The 25,965-nt window shown below is 33.7% G+C and overlaps 3 protein-coding genes across 13 annotated transcripts; 1 reads left to right on the top strand and 2 right to left on the bottom strand.

Annotated features, from left to right (window-relative positions):
* Positions 1 to 1,543: 1,543 nt before the first annotated feature.
* Positions 1,544 to 8,030, bottom strand: LOC114297982 (uncharacterized). 11 transcript variants are annotated; one of them, XM_082913921.1, is made up of 8 exons: positions 7,706 to 8,030; positions 7,180 to 7,225; positions 6,756 to 6,865; positions 6,604 to 6,665; positions 6,422 to 6,481; positions 5,061 to 5,132; positions 4,811 to 4,945; positions 1,544 to 1,786 (listed from the first exon to the last, which is right to left on the bottom strand). In XM_082913921.1, exons 4-8 carry the CDS (start codon positions 6,651 to 6,653, stop codon positions 1,681 to 1,683), a joined length of 423 nt encoding a protein of 140 aa, XP_082770047.1. In that variant the 5' UTR covers positions 6,654 to 6,665; positions 6,756 to 6,865; positions 7,180 to 7,225; positions 7,706 to 8,030; the 3' UTR covers positions 1,544 to 1,680. The 11 variants fall into 11 exon arrangements, with proteins under 11 accessions (XP_082770047.1, XP_082770049.1, XP_082770046.1 ...); XM_082913923.1 differs by having other exon boundaries at positions 4,811 to 4,977; XM_082913920.1 differs by having other exon boundaries at positions 5,098 to 5,132; positions 6,558 to 6,665.
* A 3,199-nt stretch (positions 8,031 to 11,229) lies between these two features.
* On the bottom strand, positions 11,230 to 11,832 carry LOC145812092 (protein FAR-RED IMPAIRED RESPONSE 1-like). Its single transcript, XM_082907589.1, has one exon. It carries the CDS (start codon positions 11,830 to 11,832, stop codon positions 11,230 to 11,232), a length of 603 nt encoding a protein of 200 aa, XP_082763715.1.
* A 7,292-nt stretch (positions 11,833 to 19,124) lies between these two features.
* Positions 19,125 to 25,934, top strand: LOC145819918 (uncharacterized). The gene is made up of 11 exons (XM_082913929.1): positions 19,125 to 19,558; positions 21,160 to 22,118; positions 22,208 to 22,348; positions 22,987 to 23,836; positions 24,050 to 24,136; positions 24,235 to 24,538; positions 24,634 to 24,718; positions 24,808 to 24,897; positions 25,021 to 25,272; positions 25,388 to 25,527; positions 25,608 to 25,934. The coding sequence occupies exons 2-11, from the start codon at positions 21,162 to 21,164 to the stop codon at positions 25,792 to 25,794; spliced, it is 3,093 nt and encodes a 1,030-aa protein (XP_082770055.1). The 5' UTR covers positions 19,125 to 19,558; positions 21,160 to 21,161; the 3' UTR covers positions 25,795 to 25,934.
* Positions 25,935 to 25,965: the final 31 nt, after the last annotated feature.

Consider the following 25,965-nt stretch of genomic DNA (forward strand, 5'->3'; position numbering starts at 1 on the left):
GCCATTTGCCAATGAGAAGGCTTTTGAGGGATGTCTGACGTCTTGGGATTGCTCTCAGGACTCACATTTTGACACTAAATTGATGCACATTTTGAATTGGGTTTTTCACAAACCACAAACACTGGTTTTAGATAATTTCCAATAGGATGTACAAAAAATAATCTCCAAATCCAAAAGACTTATAAGACTACAAAGATGCACCAAAGTTCATATCAAAAGACTGTAAGCTGTGGTCCAAACAAGAGAAAGATGACCAAAGATCCTATTCCTTGCTAAAAGAACAGTAGCTAATATCAAGCATAAAAACCACTTTTCAGCATTGAACACCCAAATGGCCCCCTAAAAAATTAAATCGAATGAACAAGGAGAACACATAGCACAAATGAAATACGAGAAAAATATCACTATGGATAGATTAGCACCCATAAAGATCAAAAGGACGGGACCAAAATAGTTAGTGCCAATCTAAACAGCTCAATAGAGACAGAAACAATTAGTGCCAATCTAAACAATCTATTTTTACATCACATGTGTGTCTCAAAACACCTGTTACAGAAACATCTTACCAAATTAATATTTTCTGCATTATTTTCATTGACTATACATATTTATGGCTAATCCCATGCTAACCAAACTCTCCTAGCCCCCTAGCAGAGTAGCATGGATTTGGCATCAAATCACTAAAGTTTGTTTTGGGTAAGTATATAACTAAAAAAGTATATAACTAGGATAGCTGAGTTTCACTTGCTTCAAATATGAAAAAAGTATATGATAACTAAAAAAGTATATGAAAAAAGCTATATACTGTTTGATTTCATATGAGCCTATATACTTTCCTTTATTGTAAAAAGCATCAAATCACTAAAGTGAAATAAAGTTTCACTAAAAAGGCCACGAAAGATAATAGGACTTGCACTACAAAAAAATTATTTTTTTGCGACGGTAAAACCCCGTCGCAAATACCCCAAACGCCGTCTCAAAAGGTTTTTTGCAATGGTAAATAGCTTTTTGCGACGGTAAGTAGGGAGTCGCAACAAAGGAGGTTGCAAAAGGGTTTTAGCGACGGCATAACGCCGTTGCCTTTTTTTTGCGACGGCAAAATGCCTTTTTTGCGACGGCAAAATTCTGTCGCAAATAACGCGTAAAAATCTGAGTTTTTTTGAGACGGTACTGTGTTACCATCGCTAAAAGGATTTTTTGCGACGGCAAAAATACTGTCGCTAAAAGTTTATTTGAGACAGCACCTTATCCCGTCGCTAAAGGACTATTGGCGACGACAATAACACCGTCGCTAAAGGCCTTACTTTTCAACCATTTCCCCTATCTTTTGCGACAGTAAATGTGTCGTCGCAAAAAACCCTGGTTCAATTTTGTTTTTGAGACGGTGTGTGTGCTGCCGTCTCAAAAACAAAAACAAAAAAAAAAAAACTGCATTAGAATTATTAAAAATATGAAAATAACCTGTATTAAATGAAAAATAACTAAAAAAAAAACCGATAATTACATAATAATATAAATACATACATAAACAAAAGTTGGCACATAATGAAAATTCATAATGTTGTTCCATTCATAACAATACATAAATAAAAATTCATAACAATAAAAATTATCCCACTACATAATGTCGCATAATACATATATAATGTTGTTCACAAATCTATATAATGTAAATCAAAATCAAAAGTTTTCGTCGTGATTCTTCCGTGGGTTACAAAAACAAAAGTTGGTCATAATCTTTACACGCCTGCATTCCACAAGAAGCAAACTGTTACTCAGGAAATATCTGAAAATAACAAAATAAAAATAATTAATGACAATATAATGGTGTTAATATTTTAATTACAGAAAAACAAAACAAATTAACTACTATATAATTACAAAGATAGTTTAGTAAATAATTTTGGCTAGACAGAAATCCGGCCCTAACTCCCAAACCGAAAACCCGATTGGAGTCCCGTCTTCTCCCACAAGTCTCTCGTGCGTAGGCGGTCGTGTGTGCCAAGTTTCATGCTAAACCGACGTCGTTTGGTGATTTTGGAGGGTCAACACTTCGAATTCAAGTTTCTTAAAGAACTAGTTTGCCTAGACCGAAATCTAGCTCTAACTTCCAAACAGGGAACCCAATTGAAGTCCCGTCTTCCTCCACAAGTCTCTTGTACCTAGGCGGTCGTGTGTGCCAAGTTTCGTGCTAAACTGACGCCATTTGGTGATTTTGGAGTATCAACACCTCGAATTCAAGTTTCTTAAAGAACCAATTTGCCTAGACCGAAATCTGACTCTAACTCCCAAACCGGGAACCCGATTTGAGCCCTGTTTTCTCCCACAAGTCTCTCGTGCCTAGGCGGTCGTGTGTGCCAAGTTTCGTGCTAAACTGACGCCGTTTAGTGATTTTGGGGCATTAACACCTCGAATTCAACTTAAGGAACTAGTTTGCCTAAAGTGAAATCCGGCTCTAACTCCCAAACTGGGAACCCGATTGGAGTCCCGTCTTCTCCCACAAATCTCTCGTGCCTAGGTGGTCGTGTGTGCCAAGTTTCGTGCTAAACCGACGCCATTTGGTGATTTTAGGGCGTCAACACCTTGAATTCAAGTTTCTTAAGGAAATAGTTTGTCTAGACCGAAATTCGACTCTAACTCCCAAACCGAGAACCCGATTCGAGCCCCGTCTTCTCCCACAAGTCTCTCGTGCCTAGGCAGTCATATGTGCCAAGTTTCGTGCTTAACTGACGCCGTTTGGTGATTTTGGGGCGTTAACACCTCGAATTCAAGTTTCTTAAGGAACTAGTTTGCCTAAAGTGAAATCCGGCTCCAACTTCCAAACTAGGAACCCGATTAGAGTCCCGTTTTCTCCCACAAATTTCTCGTACCTAGGCGGTCGTGTGTGCCAAGTTTCATGCTAAACCGACACCGTTTGGTGATTTTGGGGCATCAACACCTCGAATTCAAGTTTCTTAAGGAACTCGTTTGCCTAGACCGAAATCCGGCTCTAACTCCCAAATCGGGAACCCAATTGAAGTCCCGTCTTCTCCCACAAGTCTCTCGTGCCTAGGCCTAAACCGACGCCATTTGGTGATTTTGGAGTATCAACACCTCGAATTCAAGTTTCTTAAAGAACTAATTTGCCTAGACCGAAATCTGACTCTAACTCCCAAACCGGGAACTCGATTTGAGCCCTGTCTTCTCCCACAAGTCTCTCGTGCCTAGGCGGTCGTGTGTGCCAAGTTTCGTGCTAAACTGACGCCGTTTAGTGATTTTGGGGCGTTAACACTTCGAATTCAACTTAGGGCCAAGTTTCGTGCTAAACCGACGCCATTTGGTGATTTTAGGGTGTCAACACCTTGAATTCAAGTTTCTTAAGGAAATAGTTTATCTAGACTGAAATCCAACTCTAACTCCCAAACCGAGAACCCGATTCGAGCCCCGTCTTCTTCCACAAGTCTCTCGTGCCTAGGCAGTCGTTTGTGCCAAGTTTCATGCTTAACCGACGCCGTTTGGTGATTTTGGGGCGTTAACACCTCGAATTCAAGTTTCTTAAGGAACTAGTTTGCCTAAAGTGAAATCCGGCTCCAATTTCCAAACCAGGAATCCGATTTGAGTCCCGTCTTCTCCCACAAATTTCTCGTGCCTAGGCGGTCGTGTGTGCCAAGTTTCGTGTTAAACCGATGCCGTTTGGTGATTTTGGGGCGTCAACACCTCGAATTCAAGTTTCTTAAGGAACTAGTTTGCCTAGACCAAAATCCGACTCTAACTCTCAAACCGAGTACCCAATTCGAGCCCCGCCTTCTCCCACAAGTCTCTCGTGCCTAAGCGGTCGTGTGTGCCAAGTTTCGTGTTAAACCGACACCGTTTGGTAATTTTGGGGCGTTAACACCTCGAATTCAAGTTTCTTAAGGAACTAGTTTGGCTAAAGTAAAATCCGGCTCTAACTCCCAATCCGGGAACCCGATTCGAGCCTCGTCTTCTCCCACAAGTCTCTAGTGCCTAGGCAGTCGTGTGTGCCAAGTTTCACGCTAAACCGATGTCGTTTGGTGATTTTGGGGCATTAACACCTCCAATTTAAGTTTCTTAAGGAACTGTTTGCCTAGAATGAAATCCGGCTCTAACTCCAAAAGGACATTGAAGGACTGGAGTCGAAATAATTTTAAATTTATTGATGTTATCCCCCTCATCATACAATTTTTAAAAATTTCAGAGATTGTCCCCCTCACTATAGCAATCATACACTCATTTATTTTCAAGATCAAAAAGCACACACTAACAAAGAAAACATTATATTTTAGTATTTCACTGCTGAAACATGTTCACATGAAATTGGAACTTTAATGAGCACTGATAAGTTTTGATGAATTTAACTAGTCTGTAACATTAGTTCAAAGAATTTACACCTTTGGATTTAAAGTAAAAAAAATATTTTCTATAACACAACATTTGCTAACAAGCAAACATACCCTCTTTAGGATATAATTGAGGCAAGGCAAATAGAAAATGTTTTATACTCTAGCAGATCTCATTGAGCACAATTTTTTCCCATAAGTGTTGCAATCTTGGTAACTTCAAAATATATTCCACAAATATTGTCCATTTTTGCTTTCTCCTTGTAGCTTAATATAATTATTTAGCTTTTGGTTCTGACAGGTTCATCAAATTACTTCAAACAGCAGTTCTCTTCAAGTAAGGACTTACGATTAACATCATTGTGATGCTCTCTTCTTTTTTTTTTTTTAAGTAGTGCTTTAACAAGTATATTTCCAGTAGAAAAATGCAACATAAGGCCCAATACAAATGATGGCACAGTAGAAAAAGTCACCTAAATGTGTCTCGCAACAGAGCACATTCATTTTCCAAAAACATGGAAGCTTCCATGCATTGCTTTGCCCAAGCATGAAGGCACAACCGAACACAAGCGTCATACGCAATCATAGCATGCCACGGCCTTTGAGTGCTGAATTTGATTAATAGAGCATATAAGTACAGCTGAAAATCAAAATAATAAACAATGCATATGCAAAAGGCTAACATATTTAAGCTTATCTCCATCTACAGTCAGCAAGAAATACCTGGCATGAAAAGTTGGAAGGCGTGCAGGGACTAAACCTGAGGGTGCACCACTTTCTATACCAGAAGCACTCCTGTGAAACAAACATAACATCTTCATCCAAATTACAGCAACTAGAAGTTGAGCACATGCAATGTGTGTGTAGAAATATAAGACAATTGTGACCGTCAAATGGAAAAGGAAATTCGAATGTAGATGGGGAATAAAAATATAAAAAAAATTAAATTAAATTTTGAAATAAGAAGCTTGAGCAGTTATATATGGGCAATTTGGGTATCAAAAAATGTGTGACATAAATCACACCGAGGAGAAATGCTATCAGAAGCATCTGGGCCATTTTTAGCAAAAAAATCATGTGAATATGGTACATAAGGTTTGTATGTGAATATGGTACATAATGGTTGTCTTAACAAAAAGTTATTTACATTTGAAGTGAACCGTGCTAATACAGAGGCTGCAGAAAACGAGTAGCAAAAAAAAATGATTCACAAAAATCATAATTTTATGATAGAACAAAGAGTTCCAATATCATGGACAAGTATATGACATAATCATTGAAACCTTGGTAGTAGAAACAAGGCCCTGAAATCAAATTTATGCTTCACATGAATACTTCAAAATGAGTGAACCAACTTATAGAACACAACATGTGTATCATGTATGCTCAGGATTAGTTTGCAGCATGTGTGTAATTGATGGCAGAACTTGTTCCTTTTGCACAATTTTTACATCAAAACACATGAAATCCTTTCACTGGAGATGTTATCATGTGTTGACCAAAAGGAGAGAGGGATGGTGTCACCTGCTACTACTACCAAGCTAGTATTGGCATTTCATGATGTGGGAATAAGTTATTTTGGCCTTTGTCCCAATAACTTTCTGTCCTCTTTCCTCATTTTAAACAGTGTATTTACCAAGTTTGATTATATAGTAAATTGAACCATTGATGATAATCATGCGTTGAAGTTTGAATAGTTTATTACTATGTGATTTTATCCAATAAAAAATACTTGATCCATGTTACCCAATATTCAACATTACTTTTTATTTTATACATTATTAATTGAACCTAACATAGCCTAGCCTTCACCAAATGAACCTAACATAGCCTTGCTTCAGCCAACATGAATGCAATCATGAATGCAATTTTTCAGCAGCAACCTTAGCTACAATGAAAACTAGATCTAAGCTACAATGTCAACTAAATGTTGCTGTTAGCAGTATCCCTAATTTTCACACACACACAAAAAAAAAATGGTTAAGAAAAGATAGCTAATGTACAAGAAATTTTGAACAACCTAAAGTATAAATAAAATCAATACGTAATAAATAATAAAAAAAAAAGCTGGTAAATTAACTTACCAAAAGCATGTTAGATCTCTTGTCCCGTCTCCTAAAACCTTGTTGAACAAAATACGCTGCCTGCAAGATGTTACATTAAAATTGTATTTTAGGAGACCAATCAGCAAAGCAACAAACTTAAAATCACATTCCATACTTGAATTGGTAGAAATATCTCAAGAAGACTAAATTTCCATAATAACCTCAACGAAGCTTCTGCAGAACCATATGCTAGCTTGTAATTCATTTCCATGAGAATCCTTCCCTAGAACATTCAGGGGAGGAAAAAAATCACCAGGAACATTTTCTTTTGTAAATAAAAAGTGTAAATGAGTAAGAAGAGCTTTTAATATACCTTATCAAGTCTTAGAACTGAACAGGATAAATTTTTTATACTGTAAGCTGTTTCACTTGTAAAGCGGAATCCTAAACGGGCAGCAATTCTAATTGCACGTAGTATTCAAGCTGCAAAATAGAGTAAACCATATTCTAAAATAACAGTACAAGAAGAAGAAGATGATAAGGGTAATGAAAAGGAAGACTATGAGTATATGATGACTGTGATGATGACAACTATGATGAAGGCAATAATGATACACGCATCATGCATTTGTGTGCTTGTATAATTGACAATCGATAAGTTGGAGTTGGTGCTTTAATGGGTATTTGAGGCAGACATGTTCGAGTTTTATCACATCAAAGAGAATTCTACCAGCAACAACAGAAATATGTGTTTTAGGATATTTTAGAGAGATAAAAATTTGTCAACAAGAACTCACCACAATCCTCTAGAAATGAATGACTTGCACGAATTGTAGCTCGCACCTAAGACAAAAGGAAATGATGTGAGCACACTAGTACACACAGAAGCAAGGGAAGGCAATTTAATATCTGTTAGAGATAACATCACACTTTAGCTTTTTTAATATCTTCCAGCCCTCCCATGTAGTCATAGAATAAATATGCATATGGATCAAGCGTCAAACTGGGGGGGGGGGGAAGGAAATTTTTTTAATAATTAAAAAGAAAGAAATAAACCCCAAATGTTTTTAAAACAGGGATATCATTTTTTGTTATAAAAAGAAAAAAAAAAGGTGAAAACAAACATAGTGAGAAAATTCTCAAAATAATAGCCTAAATTTTGTAGTTAAAAGGGTAAAATTTTCGCAATTCGTTTATTGTGAAGTCCCGCTGCAAGCAATTCCTCCAGCGGATATAATCCTTCTCATCACAGCCAATAGGACTTTCAAAATCAGAACTCTACTCCCTACCAAACTTTGGGGCAGAGGTGCTAAAAATTGATACCTGGATACAATCGTCACTCGCATACAGTCGTCACTCACTGCTGCTCGTCGTCGTCGTTGATGGCCGTCGTCACCCGCTGCTCCCTCGCTGCTAGCGTCGTCGATCACCATCGTCGTCCGTCACCGTCGTTGAATTTTGGCTCAAGGGCTTTAGGGGTTTTGCTTCAGAATGGTTTTGGGGATTTTGGTTTTTAAGATTTTAGGGATTTTGGGTTGGTTCAGAAAGGTTTGGGGATTTTGGGAAAACAAATGACCGCGAATAGGCTAAAATGAGCGGGATAGGAAAATTTTCATTACTTTTTGCGACAGGGTACTTAAACCATCGCAAATGATGAATCCTAACAGTTAAAACGAAGTCGTTTTAACAAGACTTTTATGATAGTAAATTTTCCGGTCTCAAAAAAAAAAAAATTTGCGACGGTACGTCAGGCGTCGCAGATGTTTTATGTTTTTTTGTGATATATCATTAGCGACGGGGTCACCACCGTCGCAAAAGACTATTTTTTGAGACGGTTTGAAAACGCCGTCGCAAAAGATCATTTTTTGAGATGGCTTGAAAATGCCGTCGCAAAAGACCATTTTTTGCGACGGTACCTATACCGTCGCAAAAAGTTCTGTGTTATTTGGGCTCTTTTCTTGTAGTGTTGGTATCATTTCACAATAAAGGAAACCATCTAAAATAGACTTTTGTTTCATTTCTGTGAGCAAATTCCATGGCATGCAGTATGCACCTATATCCACAAGATTTACTCAAAATTTTCCATGTGCCTTACTTCAAATATGAAATATACTAATAGAGAACCAAAACACTTTAACATCACACAATTGACATTTTGGCATAAATATCATAGATTTGAAGACTTTTTCTTTTTAATTTGTGCTATTCAAAGAAAGTTAGTTAAATCTCTATTATAATTTTACCCCTAAAGGCCCTGCATCTAAAATGTAAGCATGTGTTTTACAAGCTTGCCAAACTTGTTTCTAATTTTCTTTTACAAGGGAAATGCAAGAAGAAGAAACATGCTCCCTGTTTTCAATTTCGAAAGATGTGAAAACTGGCATCACAGCGTAATGAACCTAAATCATTTTTCTTAACTTTAATAATAGTTTCAATACTAGAAATGCCACATTTCAAATTTATCTTATATCAACCCTAGCTTCAATACTAGGAATGCATATAAGTTTGAGGGGATGATTGACTTGCTTGTAACTTAACTTGTTAACTTAAATTATTAACTTTACTTAACTTACTACAATAGTTTATTAACCTTCATAACTTGCTATTTGTCTCTTTTTGCAGATGTCAAGTTCAAGTGTCAGTGGCAGTAGCTCAGATCAGTTGACATACGTCAATAGAAATTGTCGTAGATGTAATAAAAAGGCCACCATTCGAATTTCTGAGACCGATCGAAATAAGAACAAGTTATTCTACTCTTGTAATGATTGTGGTTTTATTGGATGGTGTTTGCCTACCAATTCAGAATATAGAGGTCATCAAATCCCAAGAGACGAAGTGCCAACTGTCAGCGAACAAGTTATGACCGAACAACTTCAGGTTATGACCGAACAACAAAGAGAGATGACAGAACAACTTCGAATTCAAAACGCAAGGATGCAAAAGTTGATATATATATTGTCCATGTTGCTTGTAATTTGGTGTCTTTACACTTATGAAGATGTAATAACATATATATACATATATGTAAGTTAGAAGTAGAAGTAGATGTCAATGTACAAGTTCAAGTAGACTGAATACTTTTGTATGATACTATGATGTTTTAGAGGAAGTTATGTTTTGTTGTGTATTGAAACCTAATTATTGTACCTCTTTTGTGCTGAGTGGAATGGAAAATGACTTGTTCAAACTTGTACACTTTCTTCAATACTCATTGAATAGACATTGTTGAATACAGGAAACTGTTGAATACAAAGTAACTATTGTTGAATATAGGGAAACTATTGAATATACATGGTTGAATACAAGGAAACTATTGAATATACATTGTTCATTACAGGGAAACTATTGAATACACGTGGTTTAATACATGGAAACTGTTGAATAAACATTGTTCAATACAGAGAAACTATTGAATATACATGGTTGAATACAGGAAAACTATTGAATATACATTGTTCATTACAGGGAAACTATTGAATACACTTGGTTTAATACATGGAAACTGTTGAATAAACATTGTTCAATACAGAGAATTGTTAGATAAACATTGTTCATTAGTAAATATTGCAACATCTTCATTACATAACAAATAATAATAATAACATAACTTCATTAATAATTAGTACACAACATGTTTTACACATCCACATGCTGAATCTAAATAACAAAGTTGTAAAATAAGCTACAATCTCAAAAACAAAGTTTTAAACTCAGTTTAATAGACAACATAATTTGCAATCTCAAAAACAAACTATTGGAATACATAGAAACTAGTCAAACAAGTCTGTAATATCCAAGCTTCCCGGTGTGCATACATTAGAAGCCAACGGGGTTAGGGATGCAGAACCATAAATCTGAGTTGGAGCACTCGTCAAACTTCCCGGTGTGCCATTTATGAAGTTCGATGGAGTAAGAGACGTGCCTCCAATACCATGGGCCACCTGTGACAATTCAATTAAAAGTACATGTTAGAAGAATACACTTTGTAAAAGTACATGAAGTCCTCTTTTGAACACGTACATGAAGTCCTCTTTCGAACACGTACCGGTACATACATACTATTTTGTGTGCCAACCATATACGGATAATACGGTGTATATGTAGTAGCTTGAGCTTGAGCTTGAGCTTCAGCTTCAAATCGAAGCAACTTAGCAGCCAGTATTTTTTTAAGAATAATTAAAAATTGAAATTTATGAATTGCTTTTACATACTTGAAAAACACTTTGTAAAAAAAAAAATATGTTGAATACACAATTTACCTTTGCTTTTGTTTGTTTTTTTGCCGTTGCCTTGAACCGAATCACAATTTGATCTACTTTGGCAACCTTTCGTTTGGTAACTAGACGACCTCTTCGCCGAGCAACCAAAGGACTAATCACCTTCCTACTAGTACCTCCTTGTGTAGAACCGGTGCGAATCAGACTTTTTGTGGAACATGGTAAATTACTCCCATCATCGGATTCTTCTTTCATGACGCTCTCCTTGATTTCATCCAACACAAGGTCTATAATTTTAGTTTTGCCTTCAGAGTTACCAGCAAGTTGTACAATGGCAATCAATTTTTTGTTCATCCTCTCATAGTTACTTGCATTGAAATCATTCCCAAAGCCAGTGTATGTGGTTTTGATGCATGCGTATTCTTTATCCACATCTTTTCTCTACCGGGGCAAAATGTATTTACTTGGCACCTCATTTATGCATCTTCTGACAAGCACAGCGAGTAAGTGTGCACACATAATGCCTCTAAACTCAAACAACCGACACATGCATTGAACTTCACATTCAATTGAATTAAAATAAACAACAAAGTCCACATGCTTCATCTTCTCACAAACTACCATCACTTCTTAGACATTATATGTAGAAATTAATCCCTCATCTTTCACAAACAACGGTTGACAGTAAACTAATCTCTTCAACTCTCCTTGAACTTCTTTGAATTTTGCATTGGTGTAGGCTTGCTGAAATTGCTTCTCAAAACCATATATAGTTAGGCAATCAAACAATTTGTGTCGGGACTTGAAGTCTACTTTCTTCTCTTTCTCTACCTTATTTCTCAAGACATTGTCATATTGTTCAACGAATTTCTTCAATGTAGTCTTTGGATTTACATATCCATCAAAAAATGCATTCATACTTTCACTTCGTTGTGTAGTTAACATGCTAGCCAAAAAAATGTCTTTAACATAGACAGGTACCCATCGATGTCGCTCATCATATAGTACCCCCAACCACTCATTATCATAAAAATTGAATATTGCAAGCATCTCTTCCCATTTACTCTTAAATTCAGCTCTTGTCAAACAATCATAAACTGCATTTTGCATAGCCAACTTTATGGCTTCATATTGAGCATATCCTTTCAACTTCTCCGGAATTTTCTTCATGATATGCCATAAGCACCATCGATGTCGAGCTTCTAGAAAGCCAATTTCTATAGCATTTTGCATAGCTCTGTATTGATCAGTTATGATAGCTTTTGGCAGATGATTTGACATGCAACTTAACCACGCCTTGAATAGCCAAACAAATGTGTTAATGTCTTCACTTGATAACAATCCACAACCAAGCAAAATGGACTATCCATGGTGATTAACTCTGACAAATAGAGCAAATGGCATGTCATATTTGTTCGTCAAATAAGTTGTGTCAAATGAAACGACATCTCCAAATGCTTTATAAGTCGCTCGAGTCCTTGCATCAACCCAAAACAAGTTTCTAATGCGAAACTCCTCATCAACATCAATCATATAAAAGAATCTCTCACTATGTGCTTGCATCCTCATAAAATAACTTTGAAGTGATTGGACATCACCTTCTCCAAGCCTCAATCTTCTAGCTCTCTAGCTCGTCAAATGTCAATGACTCGTATCCCCCCGTTTCAACAACCATTGAATGAAAGTTCCTAGACACCCCAATCCCTACTTGATCATTAATTTCTAATCTTCTCTTCACAGGAGTAAGAATTTTCTTATTCATTGCAAAATGACGTGAGTCGGTGGGAATCAAATCATGATTATGCTCAAGGTTAACTGTGGTTAGTTTATATCTCCCATCCTTTTGTATACTACCTCGTACCCTTGCTATGCAACCAATTTTTGTGAAGAAACATGGCTTCAGAGAGTTGACTTCTGATTTCTTTTTTCTCTGCTCCCGCTCGAGAACATTCAATTGCAAAGTTTAGCAATTGCCCATCATCTCCAAAATGTTATGCTCTATGAGCTATAGAAAATCCAACATGCTTAGCATATTTGCCATAAAATGTGTACACCTCTTCTCTTGAGCTAAAACACATACCCTTCTTAAGTTCTTCAACGTCTTCGCCCTTATTTATTGAAGGATTCTCACCAACATTTGAATCAACCTCCATTCTTCCACTTTGCGTACTGAATAACAATTAAACAAATATCAGTTCCCTAACAATTTGTAAACAAAATACTGATTTGATTATATAACAATTATGGAACTAAACTTCATATTTCAGATTACAAATTATATAAACTCCATTCAGAATGATCACAATGCCCAAATTTCAGATTTCATATTACTCATATATATATGGAACTAAACTTCACAAAATGACAAATTACTCATATTACAGATTACAGATTAACATATAACTTCAGATTTCAGATTTCAGAATTAGCATATAACTATTCACTATTCAGATTTCAGAATTAGCATATTACTCATATTGCAGATCACAAACTATTCACTATTCACAAGATTCACAGAATTAGCAAACTTCACAACTCATATTGCATATTACTCATATTGCAGATCACAAACTTCACAGAATTAGCATATAACTATTCACTATTCATATTACTCATATTGCATATCACTATTCAGATTTCAAATTTCATACTCATTTCACTATTCACATTTCAGATTTCAGAATTACAATATAATTGAAAGAGAACTCATTTACTCATTTCACTATTCAGATTTCAAATTAGTCATATAAAATTGATTTTTTACCTCATAAACCAAAGATTGAGACACAGATAGAGACACATTGGAAGATAGACGAGAAGCGACAGAGGAGACAGAGACACAGTGGAAGATAGAGAGCGACAGAGGAGCTGAGGACAGACGAGGGAGACACAGACACGCAGCGAAAAGTCAAATAGTCGTCGACGGACAAACAGAGGACAACCAGAGTTCCCGGCGAGCTATGGCCATCGTCGACAATGGAGAGCTACGGTGGAGGAGAAGGGTGGCGGCGACAGGTGAGGACAGACGAGGGAAGATGGCGGAGATAGGTTTGGTTCCCGCTATATCCAGATTTTGTTTTTCTTTTTTTTTTTTCTTTTTTTCTTACAGCTGCGTTGTTGGGCTTACACTCATCCTCTACATCAACTGTCATCTCCTCTGCCATGTCACTGGGGGTTAAGTTTTGTTGGGGGTCTGTAGCAGGACTGCTAATTGTACTTGTGAAAAGAAAGGTAATTATAAGCAACTGTAGCAAACAAAAGTTTGTGAAGGTGAAGGCAACATCCTCATCGGAGGCATTATTGCTTTCGTAGGTATTTGCAATATAGAGGAAAGTGAAAGTGTTAATAGCTTGGGTGAGTGGTTATTATGGCAGAATGTAAATAGGAACAAGTCTAGAAGCAGAGTTGTGGATATTGTACGAAAGTTTTAATGTCATATTATAAAAAGGCCTAAACAATGTGATGATAGAAACGGATATAGCCCAAGTAGTCAAGCTAATGGAGGAAGAAATTACGGACAAATGCCCCTTCAAAAACTTGGTAAAAGATATAAAAATTCTCCTGAGAGGATGTGAAAAAAAAAAAAAGGTAAGAACATTTTCGAGTTATTTGAAAAGACAAGAAAATAGTTAAAAAATGATATTAAAGAAGTCAAATTTGTTTGTAATTAGTTCTTTCTATTTTCTATAAGTGTTTTTGTAAAAAAAATTAAAAAATCATTCCCAAGCAATTTAATTTTTTTAACTAATATTTTTATCAAAAAATTAATAAATCACTCAAAAAATCAACTAACTTTTCAATCCTATTGTGTCTTATAACGTTTTACGGAGTTTGTCTCGTGTCTTTTTAAATTATTTAAACCATTCATATCACAAAATTTGTTAAGTTGAGTATTCATTTAAAAAGTCAAGTTAACAGTAATATATTTGTTTTTTAAATTTTATTTTTTAAAAAAACAATTAAGACATAATTATGAGACTACAAAATTTATTTTTTTTGTACTCAACAAATCTTACTATATGAATAATTTAAGTTTCATTTAAGAACATATTAATTTTTTAATTTTTTAATTTTTTTTAAAAAATTATAAAAAAAATTAATGTAACAATTTATAATAATTTTAAATTTTTTTAATTAAAATATATAATTGATAAAGGAGAACTTAGATTAGGAAAAACTCAACTACCCTCAATCCACTTCTCATGGCCCTGTTTGGTAGGGTTTATTTTCAATTTATTTCAGTTTTTAACTTAATTTAAGCTATTTTGATGTGTTTGGTTCAGCAGTTTCTAACTTTTGAAAGTAAAAAATCAACTTATTCTTTAAGTGAGAAGGAAAAACTTAATTTATGAATAAAAAATCAACTTATTTTCACAATTATAAATTTTAGACTGTTAGATTATAAGTTATAATCACTAGTGCATAACTCTTTCAAACAGGGCAGGTTGAAGAACGTCCATAGTGGGGGGAGGAAGGGACCGCAGGGACCACTAATAATGGCGGAGAAAGTCTGGGGTATCCGGTCCAGCCGCATATGACACGTAATCCGTCGTTCTCGTCTTCTCTTTCCCATTTAAAAGTCGTCAAATCTTCACCCTCTGATTTGTCTTTAAAGTGGGAACTTTATTATTTGCAGACAACCTCCTCAAGTGTGTGTTGAACACACTTTTGATCCTCCGCCAGTGAAGATGCCCAGTTATGTTGACAAACCCACCTAAAAGCTTCAAAAAAATACATTATTATGTTTTTATTTTTGTTTTACTTTATTAACATATTCCATATCGGATAAATCAATTACTGGATTTCATTCATTATTGTGTCCCTCAAGAAGTTATTGGGTAGTCAGCGACATCGTGATGTTTCACATACATTGGGCTCTTTTGGAAACACTAATAAAAAATTAATTTTTTGACTTTTTAATTTTTGTAGTCAAAAAAATTTATTTTTTTATTCAAAACAATTCAACTTTTTGCTAAAACAGTCATTAAAAAAGTGAAAAAGTCAAAAAATTAACTTTTTATTAATTTTTCAAAACACCACATTGTGATTGAAAGTGAAAGTAAGACTCATAATTTTATATTAACTAATAATATAATTGAAGGTGAAGGTGAAGGTAAAAGTATGATTAACTAATCATTTTTCATGTCCCTAAGTAGTAACTATTTGAAAACTATTTTGAAAACTATTTAAAATATTAAAAAAGTCATTATCAAAAAATTAATTATTCTTTTTACTTTTTTACACGTCTGTTTTGCAAAAAAAATTAAAAATATCTAAAAAAGTTGACTTATTGACTTATTCGGATCATATCGCTACTCTATTTTTCTGCATGTCTTTTTTATAATAAGTAAAAAATCAATTTATAAATCATACTCAAAACAAACATAAAATAACTAGTTCCCAAAATAACCCTAAAAGTGGCGAGTATCGAAAAACCACCTCCAAATTCATTAAATACAATATAATAAGGCAAATGCTCACTTGTTATTCTTTAGAATGTGAGAAAAAATGATTTGGAAAAGTATACAAAGATTATATAATTCATAAAAAAATGTGTTAAATTTAATGATAAGTGTTTAAGAGTTTACATTTTTTGTTCTTGTGTTTTAAGAATACTTGTTAGCAAGAAGATCCTTACAATAGATATCAAATAGAATTTGCTATAAAAAAAAATATCGATTAAATATACAAAATAAGATTTGCAATGAGCAAGAAAATTGGAGAACAAAAGTATAATTTTTTAAGTAAAATTTCAAATTGATGACATATATTACATATTTTTTTAGATTGAAAGTGTAATTAATGTTAACAAGTGCCCCTAACACTAGTTAAGGTGCATTTAATGTGGTATTAAATTGTTTTAATTTTGATAATTTCTAATTTCAACTCCATATTAAAGTGATAAGTTTCTAATTTGAGTTATACTAGGGATTCCAAATAAGTTTCTAATGTGTGTGGGTCTCACACTCATGTGAGAGGTTTGGTAGAAAATTTGATAATTTATTTGGGTCCATAACATTTTCCTTCTAATTTTGATAACCCATTAAATTGAATGTATTTAGTATTGCATGTTTCACTGACTTTTGAATTTGGTTGAATTGCAACAAAAAAAAAAAAATGGTACCAACACAAAATAATTACAATGTCATGAAAGTACAAAAATTTATGCATTAGATTGTGTAACTAAAAGTTATACTTTTATTTTTTTGCATTAATTTTGAGTTTGTGTCATTTTCTGCAATTGTCCCTTTGAATTTGAATACAACTACTTTGTAATTAATATTTTACATTTTCATGCATAAAAGTAATTATTATTTAATATTTAACAAGCTCCAATACTTAATAAAGTATCATTAATTATTTCTTAAATAATTCTCCAATGATACTTATTAACATGACTCATTATTTTAAATAAGTTTTTTTTTTATATTTCTATCATTTCTAGCCTGTGTTTGGTTGAGAGATTTGCAAAGGAAAAGAAAAAAAATGTGAAATTAAGTAAAATTAAATATTTTATTCATATTTCACTTACTTTTTCACTTTTCTTTTTCAAATATTCCAACTAAACACAAACAAAAGTTAAATTAGAGAACAAAATTGAAATATTTTTATCCATTGATAATTAAATAAACACAATTTAGATATAAAAAATTTTCCCCACAAAATTACATAAATAACTCACTTTGAAAACTAAAATAATAATAATAATAATGCTCTCGTATTTGTTTTGGAGGCTGAGTGCTGCCTACGAACATTAGGAGGAGAGTGGTAGCAGTAAGCGTGTGGATCATGAAAAAAGCATCTTCCGCATATCATTGAACCCATCATATCCATATGAACGAGGTCGATATCGCTTGGCTTCTCCTTTTCTTGCTTTTTTTTTCCTTTTTTCCGGCCCATTAGACCATCTCCATCTTTGACTCTTCGAAACCAATCACCTTCTTTGCTTTGAATTGAGGGATTGGAAAATATTATTTTAATAATTTTTTAATTAAAATATAATAATAATAATTTTTTAATTAAAATATAAGAAAAAAAATTAATATAGTTGAAATAATATTTTAGTTTTTTATGAAAAAATATGTAAAGAACGGAAAGAAAAAAAATAATCAATTTTTTAGTGTAAATTGTTGATTTTTTAATTTTTGTAGTAACTTTTTAACTTTTAGATTATAATATTGAGTTATTAAACGAGACCTATTTTTTTTTAAATTAAATATTTTTTATTTTTTAATTCACAAATATTATAAAGTATTGTATTAGAACGAAAATGATGCTTAAAATCAATCTCTCAGTAACAAAACCGAGTAAGGTGACTACTGGTGATTTTTTTTTTTTTTTAGAGTGGACCACTTCTGATTTTTTTTTTTTTTTAACAAATTGACCACATATTATTGGTAAGAGGTTTTTATACCCAAGAAAATAAAAATAAAAATAGACAATCATAACCTACCACTTCAATCGGTTTTGGTGTAAAAATAAGCCCAAACAACACAATATGATTCGAAATTAACTTCTCTTTTACATACTATAGCAATAGTTCAAATCTTAACAACCAACTTTAGCACTAGTTCAAATCTTAACACCCATAAAATATTAACTATTGCTTGTTATTGATATTAACAATGTTAATTATTTAAGATTAATATTATTAGTCAAAATCTTACATTAATGATTAACTCATGTAACACACAAAATTTTATTTCCTAAACTAGGTAATTGTAAAAATGTATTTTTGAATAAGATATGATCAGATAAGTTCTGAATCTCAGTTACGTGATATGATATCGATCTAATAGATTGAAATTATGACATTGGTCAAATGAGTATGACTCCTAAATAATGAAATTATAATGGTAATGTGACTCACATAAGAACAAAACTCTTAATGAGATTAAATTCAACATAATTAAGAATAGAAATTAATGAGATTAAACTCAATCCAACTAAGAAGAGAAATTCTATATAAGAAATACTTGTTACACAAATAAATAGGGTCTTGAATAGAAAGAAAGAAAGAACAAAAATAACGAGGAGGAGGTTGGACACTTATACAAAGAGCACACTTTACATAGGTTGAGGTAGACATGCTTTAGATTTTAGTTTTAAGTATTATTGATTATTTTGGATTGAAAAAGCTGACAACTTTTCAAATATTTTGGAGGGAGAGGCAATTTTATTAGATTTGATTGCATGATCAAATTATAACAGATAAATTTAACCAAATGAAGTGCCCGTTGGGCACAATAAATATTTTGGCCATTATTATTATTATTTTATTTGATTCCTATATAATATTTACAATAAATTATAATTACAATGATGAGTTATGACTCTTAGATTTTAATAGGAAAAATTACATATAAGTGAGAATTGGGTAAAATATTTACAAATTAATGAAAAAAAAATTATAAATTTTATTATTAATATTTATAAAAAATTTCATTAATTTGAATTTTTTTTTTTTTTTGGTTTGAAAAACTAGTGTAGTTCCCCGGTTTTTATATGGCCAGCATTCAATATTATAAAATAAAGGGGATTTTTTTTTAAGGTCCCTAATAATAACAATTTAGAGGCTAAAGGACACACAAAAAGATAGTGATGCCTCACGTCCCTGAAGCAACTTGGCGCGCGTTTTTAATTATTTTGTGGACCAAAATACCCTCGCCAAAATCAACACAGAACCAAACTCATTCCGACGTCTCAGTTACATTCCAAACATCCAGCATCTTCACGAACAGAAGACCAGCAGAATTAGGGTTTCAACATCATCTGCACCATCGACATTACAGCTTCGTTATCCTCTCCAAAGATCATTCCCATTCCTTCCTCACAAATTTCTCTGACCTACGTTAAAGCTTCGTTTTCACGGCTTATCATCATCTCAGTCCATCTTCGTCACGTCGCATCTTCATCGCGGACCATATCAGCTCATCATTCAAGTTTCATCCTAACTCTGGTCAGTTTTTCTACAATACAACTAGATTTTCTCTGCAAACACAGTTAATAGCATTTTATAATAACCTTTCATAAATTAGGGTTTCAATTTCGTAATAAAAAGCTACCTGCATTTGAAAAAATTTATTTCTGTGTATTTTGAACATATTCTTCAACATGTTTGTTTGATTTTATCTGTAAATTTCTCTGGCATTTGAATTTCTCTGATTTTTGATTAATGTAATTTTGTTCTTTCAATTTTCTCTGCTTTGTAAATTTCTCTGGAATATGTATCCTTCTCTGCAATGTCAATTACACTCTTGCCTCTGTCTTAAGTTTCTCTGGTATTTATAATTTTCTCTGGAATGAATGTTTCTTCTTGGAATTTTCTCTGCCATATGTACTATGAGAAAAAGTTATTTCTCTGAATTTTGATCTTATTCTTGAATATGTTTCTGTCATTTTGTATCTGAATTTCTCTGCTTTGTAAATTTCTCTGGAATATGTATCCTTCTCTGCAATGTCAATTACACTCTTGCCTCTGTCTTAAGTTTCTCTGGTATTTATAATTTTCTCTGGAATGAATGTTTCTTCTTGGAATTTTCTCTGCCATATGTACTATGAGAAAAAGTTATTTCTCTTAATTTTGATCTTATTCTTGAATATGTTTCTGTCATTTTGTATCTGAATTTCTCTGCTTTGTAAATTTCTCTGGAATATGTATCCTTCTCTGCAATGTCAATTACACTCTTGCCTCTGTCTTAAGTTTCTCTGGTATTTACAATTTTCTCTGACCACATCGCACCACTTTCCTCCCTTGTGTCTTTGTCATTTTAAATTTTCTCTGGAATTTTAATATTGTGGACTGGAATGAATGTTTCTTCTTGGAATTTTCTCTGCCATATGTACTTTGAGAAAAAGTTATTTCTCTGAATTTTAATCTTATTCTTGAATATGTTTTGTCATTTTGTCTCTGAATATCTCTGCTTTGTAAATTTCTCTGGAATATGTATCCTTCTCTGCAATGTCAATTACACTCTTGCCCCTGTCTAAGTTTCTCTGGTATTTATAATTTTCTCTGACCACATCGCACCACTTTCCTCCATTGAGTGTCTCTATCATGGTTAATTTTCTCTGCTTGTTTATGTAAATTTTTCTTGCATTTTAATATTATGAATTGAAATTTTCTCTGGAATGGAAATTTCCTCAAGAATGTGTAATTTTTTCCAGAATGTGCATTTTTCTCTGGTATGTTTATTTTGTTCAATTCTTGATTTCAATAGGGTATACTTCTCAGTGCCATGTTTACATAACTTTGTTTATTTTATCTTTGCTAATTGTGGAATGCAAATTTTTTTCACTTGCCATGTTTACTTTTTTCTATCATTCATTTTCTCTGGTATGTTTACTTCTATCTGTAATTTAAACAATTATTGAAAATTTCTCTCCCATGTTTATGATGCTGAGTTGATTTTCTCTGACATGTCAAAATTTCTGTAATTTTCCCTTATCTGTAATTTTCTCTGCATCTCCAATTTTCTCCCTTATCTGTAATTTTCTCTGACATTTCCATTTTTCTCTGGGATTTAATGTTGACATCTCTATGCTTTAATCATTGTCTAGAAATGGCAAAACGTAAAGGCAGCGAAACACCGGAAACACCAAGCAAAAAACAGAAACTGTCTCAGTCTTCTTATGCACTAGGATCAAAAACCAGCAGCAAAACACTAGAAACACCAAGGAAGCAAGAACAACTCTCTCAGTCCTCTTATCATCTAAGATCAAAAACCAGCAATAAAACACCACAAACTCCTTCCCAAAACACACAAGTCCAAGCTGATGAAGCAACTAGCATCCAGATGAGTACCCCAACTTCAAAAGACTCAAGCTCAAGGGGGAAAAAACCTGTTAAACTCTACAGAAAGAGAGCTCACTACAGCATTCAATACCGATCCAACCTGTCATCTGTCGTCTCCTTCTTTCAAACACTTAAATTCAGTTCAAAACATCTTCTAGAGCTTCAAAAGACCCCATTCTGGTATTTGATTCAAGCTCTAACCACTGGAAGGATGGATCCAAAGAAATCTAGGAAATCTGATGATGATGTAGTTGCCATAATCCAATGTTACAATCAAAAAACAAAAGCATTCACAGTTGGGAAGAAGAACCTGACCTTTACAACAAATGACATGACCTTGATTTTTGGTTTGGAAGGAGGTAAAGGAGCCATGTCATTAAGATACTCTAAAAAGCCAAAATCTGCATTCCTCAGAAGAAGATTCCAAAAGGACACAAGGCTCACTGGTCCTGTTCTTAAAAATGCCTTGGTCAAAGCAATGAAAGGCAAGCAACCAACTGACTTCAAAGATGTAGCAATCATTGTTACATTGTACTTGTGTCTCACCCTATTTTTTGCAACAAGTGGGAATTCAATAGGTTGGGTTTTTATAAAGTATGTGGAACCTCTTGAATCAATGAAACAGTATGATTGGCCGGAAGCAATCACATCAACATTGATTGATTCTATCATGGCATTGCATAGAACTCCAGAAAAAGTTACGGGGTGTGTCATTGCATTGCTGGTAAGTATAATATCCATTCAAATTTGCAGTTATCATACTTACAAATTTGTGCGTTTACAAAATTTTATTTACTTTCATTTTCATCACAGTATTGGCTATGTGAACATGCAACTATCATTGACTCAGAAGACAGTAACACAACAGACTTCCCAAGATGTGCCAAGTGGAACCTTCAAACCTTGACAAAACAGCTGCAGAAGACACCAGTCCACTCTCTTGCACCTCGACAGGTTAGATTCCTATTGCTACCGAAATCCCAGTGAAATTTCAAAAATTTCTCTGACTACTGCTTTGTTTCCCTCCTTATGCATTGATTGATTAAGATTAATTTTCTCTGAAATATCAATTTCTGTTTTCTTCTTTGTTAACCACTGGTCTATTTCTGCCATTGTAATCAATTTTCTCTCCCATCCAAATTTCTCTGACCACAATTGTAACACATTAACTTATATGCCCTGATTCATTTTCTCTAATATCTGAATTATGTTCTTTGTCACATAATTTTCTCTGGCCCATCAAATTTTATCTCCTTGTGTGTAATTTTCTCTGCCCATAACTTGTGTGCCTTGCATCTTTGATTAACACTGTTTATTTCTACCCTTCTAATGAATTTTCACTGGAATTCAAATTTCTCTGACACAAATATAGTAAAACATTAACTTATAAACACTGTTTATTTCACTGTTTCATAATTTTCTCTGCCCCATACAATTAACTCCATGCCTCTAATTTTCTCTGGCCCAATACAATTTTCTCTGAAGTTTGTTTCCAATTAGTATCATTTAGATGAATTTTATTTTCCTTATTTGAATTTTTTCTCTGAGTGAATTTTGTAACATTTCTCTAATAAAAGAGTCTCCTGTTACAGATTGATAACAAGCAGCTAGTCAAAAACCCATCTGAGGAGTTTTGTCTTGGCAAAAAGACAAAGAAAGAATTAAAAAAGGCAATTGTCATATTCAAGGAGAAATTACAAGATCCATCTGAAGATGGAGGGAATGAACAAAAAGAAGAAGAAACCACCAAAGAAACCAGCAATGGACAAGCACATCAAGCAAGCAGCACAGAAGAAGAAACCACCAAAGAAAGTGAAGAAATAGAACCAGAAGACAAAGAACAAAATGAACAGAAAGAAAATGATGAAGAAAATGATGAAGAAGAAAATAATGAGCAGATGGACCAACAACATGATGAAGAAAGTGATGAAGAAGAAAATGAACAGAAAGAAAGTGAACAAGAATATGAAGATGAAGATGAACAAGAAGAAGAGAACAAGGATGAAAGTGATGAAGAAGAAAATAATGAGCAGATGGACCAACAACATGATGGCATTTGTGGCTCAACAATGCATCAGCCTGAAGAATTTGAGGAATCAAAGGATGCCCAAATTGCTGATCTACGTCAAAGACTGAAGGCACTGTCTCAATCTAAAAAAGAAGAAGACAGAAATTGGATGGAATTACTTGCTGAAAAGGATATTTCAATAAGAATCCTGACATCACATAACTCAGAACTTCAAGAAAAAGAAAGCACAATACGAATGAAACTAAGGATGTTGGAGGTTGAAAAAGCAGATGATGCAAAAACAATTCAACAGTTGAGGTGTTCAAATTCGGAGCTTGAAACTGAAAATGCCAAATTGCATGAACAAGTTCAAGAACTATCTGTCCAACTAGCAACACAACCATACCGAACACCAACACAACTTCAACCACAAGGTCAGTGAAAATCTTGAGCCACAAAAAGTTATGTCCTTGTGCCATCATAACTCAGAGAAATTTCTATTTATTATAATTTTCTCTGTCATTGGTAATTTTCTCTGGAAGTTATATCTCTCTCAACACATTAGTTATATTTCTACTGCTCATTTCATTTCTCTGTATATTTTCTTATTCCATTTTTGGGGCTTGTTTGATTTTCACTGTGTATAGTTGGAATGCAACTGGAACAACAACCAACAACCCAACAAGAGCAAATCCCACACAAACAACAACCGAAACAAAAGAAGAAACTCTATGGTAACTACAAAATATTGAATTAAATAAATTTACATATTGAAATATCATCTGTTGCTTCAGAGAAATTTCACTTTTCCTAATACTTTCACTGCCTACAGTCAAAAAAGATCCAACCTCAATGATAAAAAATTTAAAGGCAAAAGAAAGGAAGGAAAAGCAGCATGATCCAGAATTCCAATATCCGAAAGTTGCGAAAGTGACTAGAGCTTCAAAACAAGCTGCAAAACAAGTTGAGCAAAGCACAAAGGACAAAGAAGTGCTTGATGCTGATGCATACGTCTTGCCTCAACCTATAAGCATCACAAAATCTTGGGTCTTTCCACAAACTCTTCCCATTTCAAGATTGATAAAAGATCACATAAAAGACATCTTGCAGCACATATCAAATGTGTCTGGGCTTGAGTAAGTACAACAAACAAAATAGAACATAACAAACAACAAATTACAAACTTATGTTGCATTAACAACAATTCAATCCCTTCTTTGTCATCTTGTAGAGCTTTAATTTGGACAAGTGAGTTGAATATCATTACCTTTGAAGACATTGGAAACCTCATAAAGCAAAAAGAAATTGCCAACAATGTAAGTCTTTCCCTTTCATCAACATTTCTCTGCAATGTTCCATCAGCCTTTATAAAACAAATATTACAATTATAAATCATATTTTTCAGGTCATTGATGGCTATGGAGAGATCCTTTTCGCTGACCAAATCAGAGAGAAACAACAACCAACCTCATTTTTTTTCACATCCATGTGCTTAGTATGTTACTACTATTTTATTTGATTTTCTCTGGAATTTACTTTCTACTTTCTCTTCTTAATATACTTCTTGAAGTCAGTTGTGTCACTAACAAAACCATTTTTTGATTTTCTCTGAGCACAGAATTTCATCAACATGACAGAAAATCAAAGTTTTCGAGTGTCCTTATTTGACAAGCATATTGAAACAGCATGGAGGAACTATAGGTTCCTCCATTTCCCAATAAATACTGGAGGTAATGAGAAGTCCACACATGGAAATCACTGGACCTTGCTTGTCCTGGACAAACAAGACAATTTATGGAGGTTCTACAACTCATTGAGGCCAAGGAGGGATGATGCAGAAGACAAATATGTCAAAGATGCAAAACAATTGGTAACGAGTGCAAATTTCTCTGATCCATCATCATCTTTATGTGATGATAATTTTCATAGAATCCCATTGACTTGTCCGTAAATTTCTCTCTTATATAAAAATTATTTTTTTGCAGCAAGATTACGTGGAGAATTTTCTGAAAGCTTGTCTTGAAAGAGACGCTCAATCACAACCCTCTTTCAAATTAATTAACTCACAAAATACAAGTTATGACTTTGAGTATGTCAACAATGCTCCACAACAAGAAAGCGATTCGTAAGTTTCATACATCTATAAATAAGATAATTTCTGTTGCATGTTTCTTAAAACTAACCATACCTATAATTTGTATGCAGTCTGGATTGTGGCCTCTTCGTCTGCTATATAATGAAACAATATAGCAAGCATGAACCTATCAAATCCAAATTATCCACACAAGAGATAAGGTTGATGAGGGCAGAACTCATAGAGAGATTTGTGACCGAAGTTGGCAGGTCATGGACTGAACCAATTGAAATACCCCCAGAAGAACCACAAATGTAATAGTGAAACTAGTGAAAGGAAGACAATGTACATATCCACACAGAGAAAATTGTCTCACATATATGTATATATCCTTTCTTGTTCATACATTGAAGGAATGATGATCCTTGACGTATATGTATATATCCTTTCTTGACTAATCTAAATTTCATTTTTTTTTTTTTTTATTTC

Source organism: Camellia sinensis, chromosome 2 (genome assembly GCF_055761805.1).
Source record: "Camellia sinensis isolate YWXY chromosome 2, ASM5576180v1, whole genome shotgun sequence".
In the NCBI taxonomy this organism is placed as follows: domain Eukaryota; kingdom Viridiplantae; phylum Streptophyta; class Magnoliopsida; order Ericales; family Theaceae; genus Camellia; species Camellia sinensis.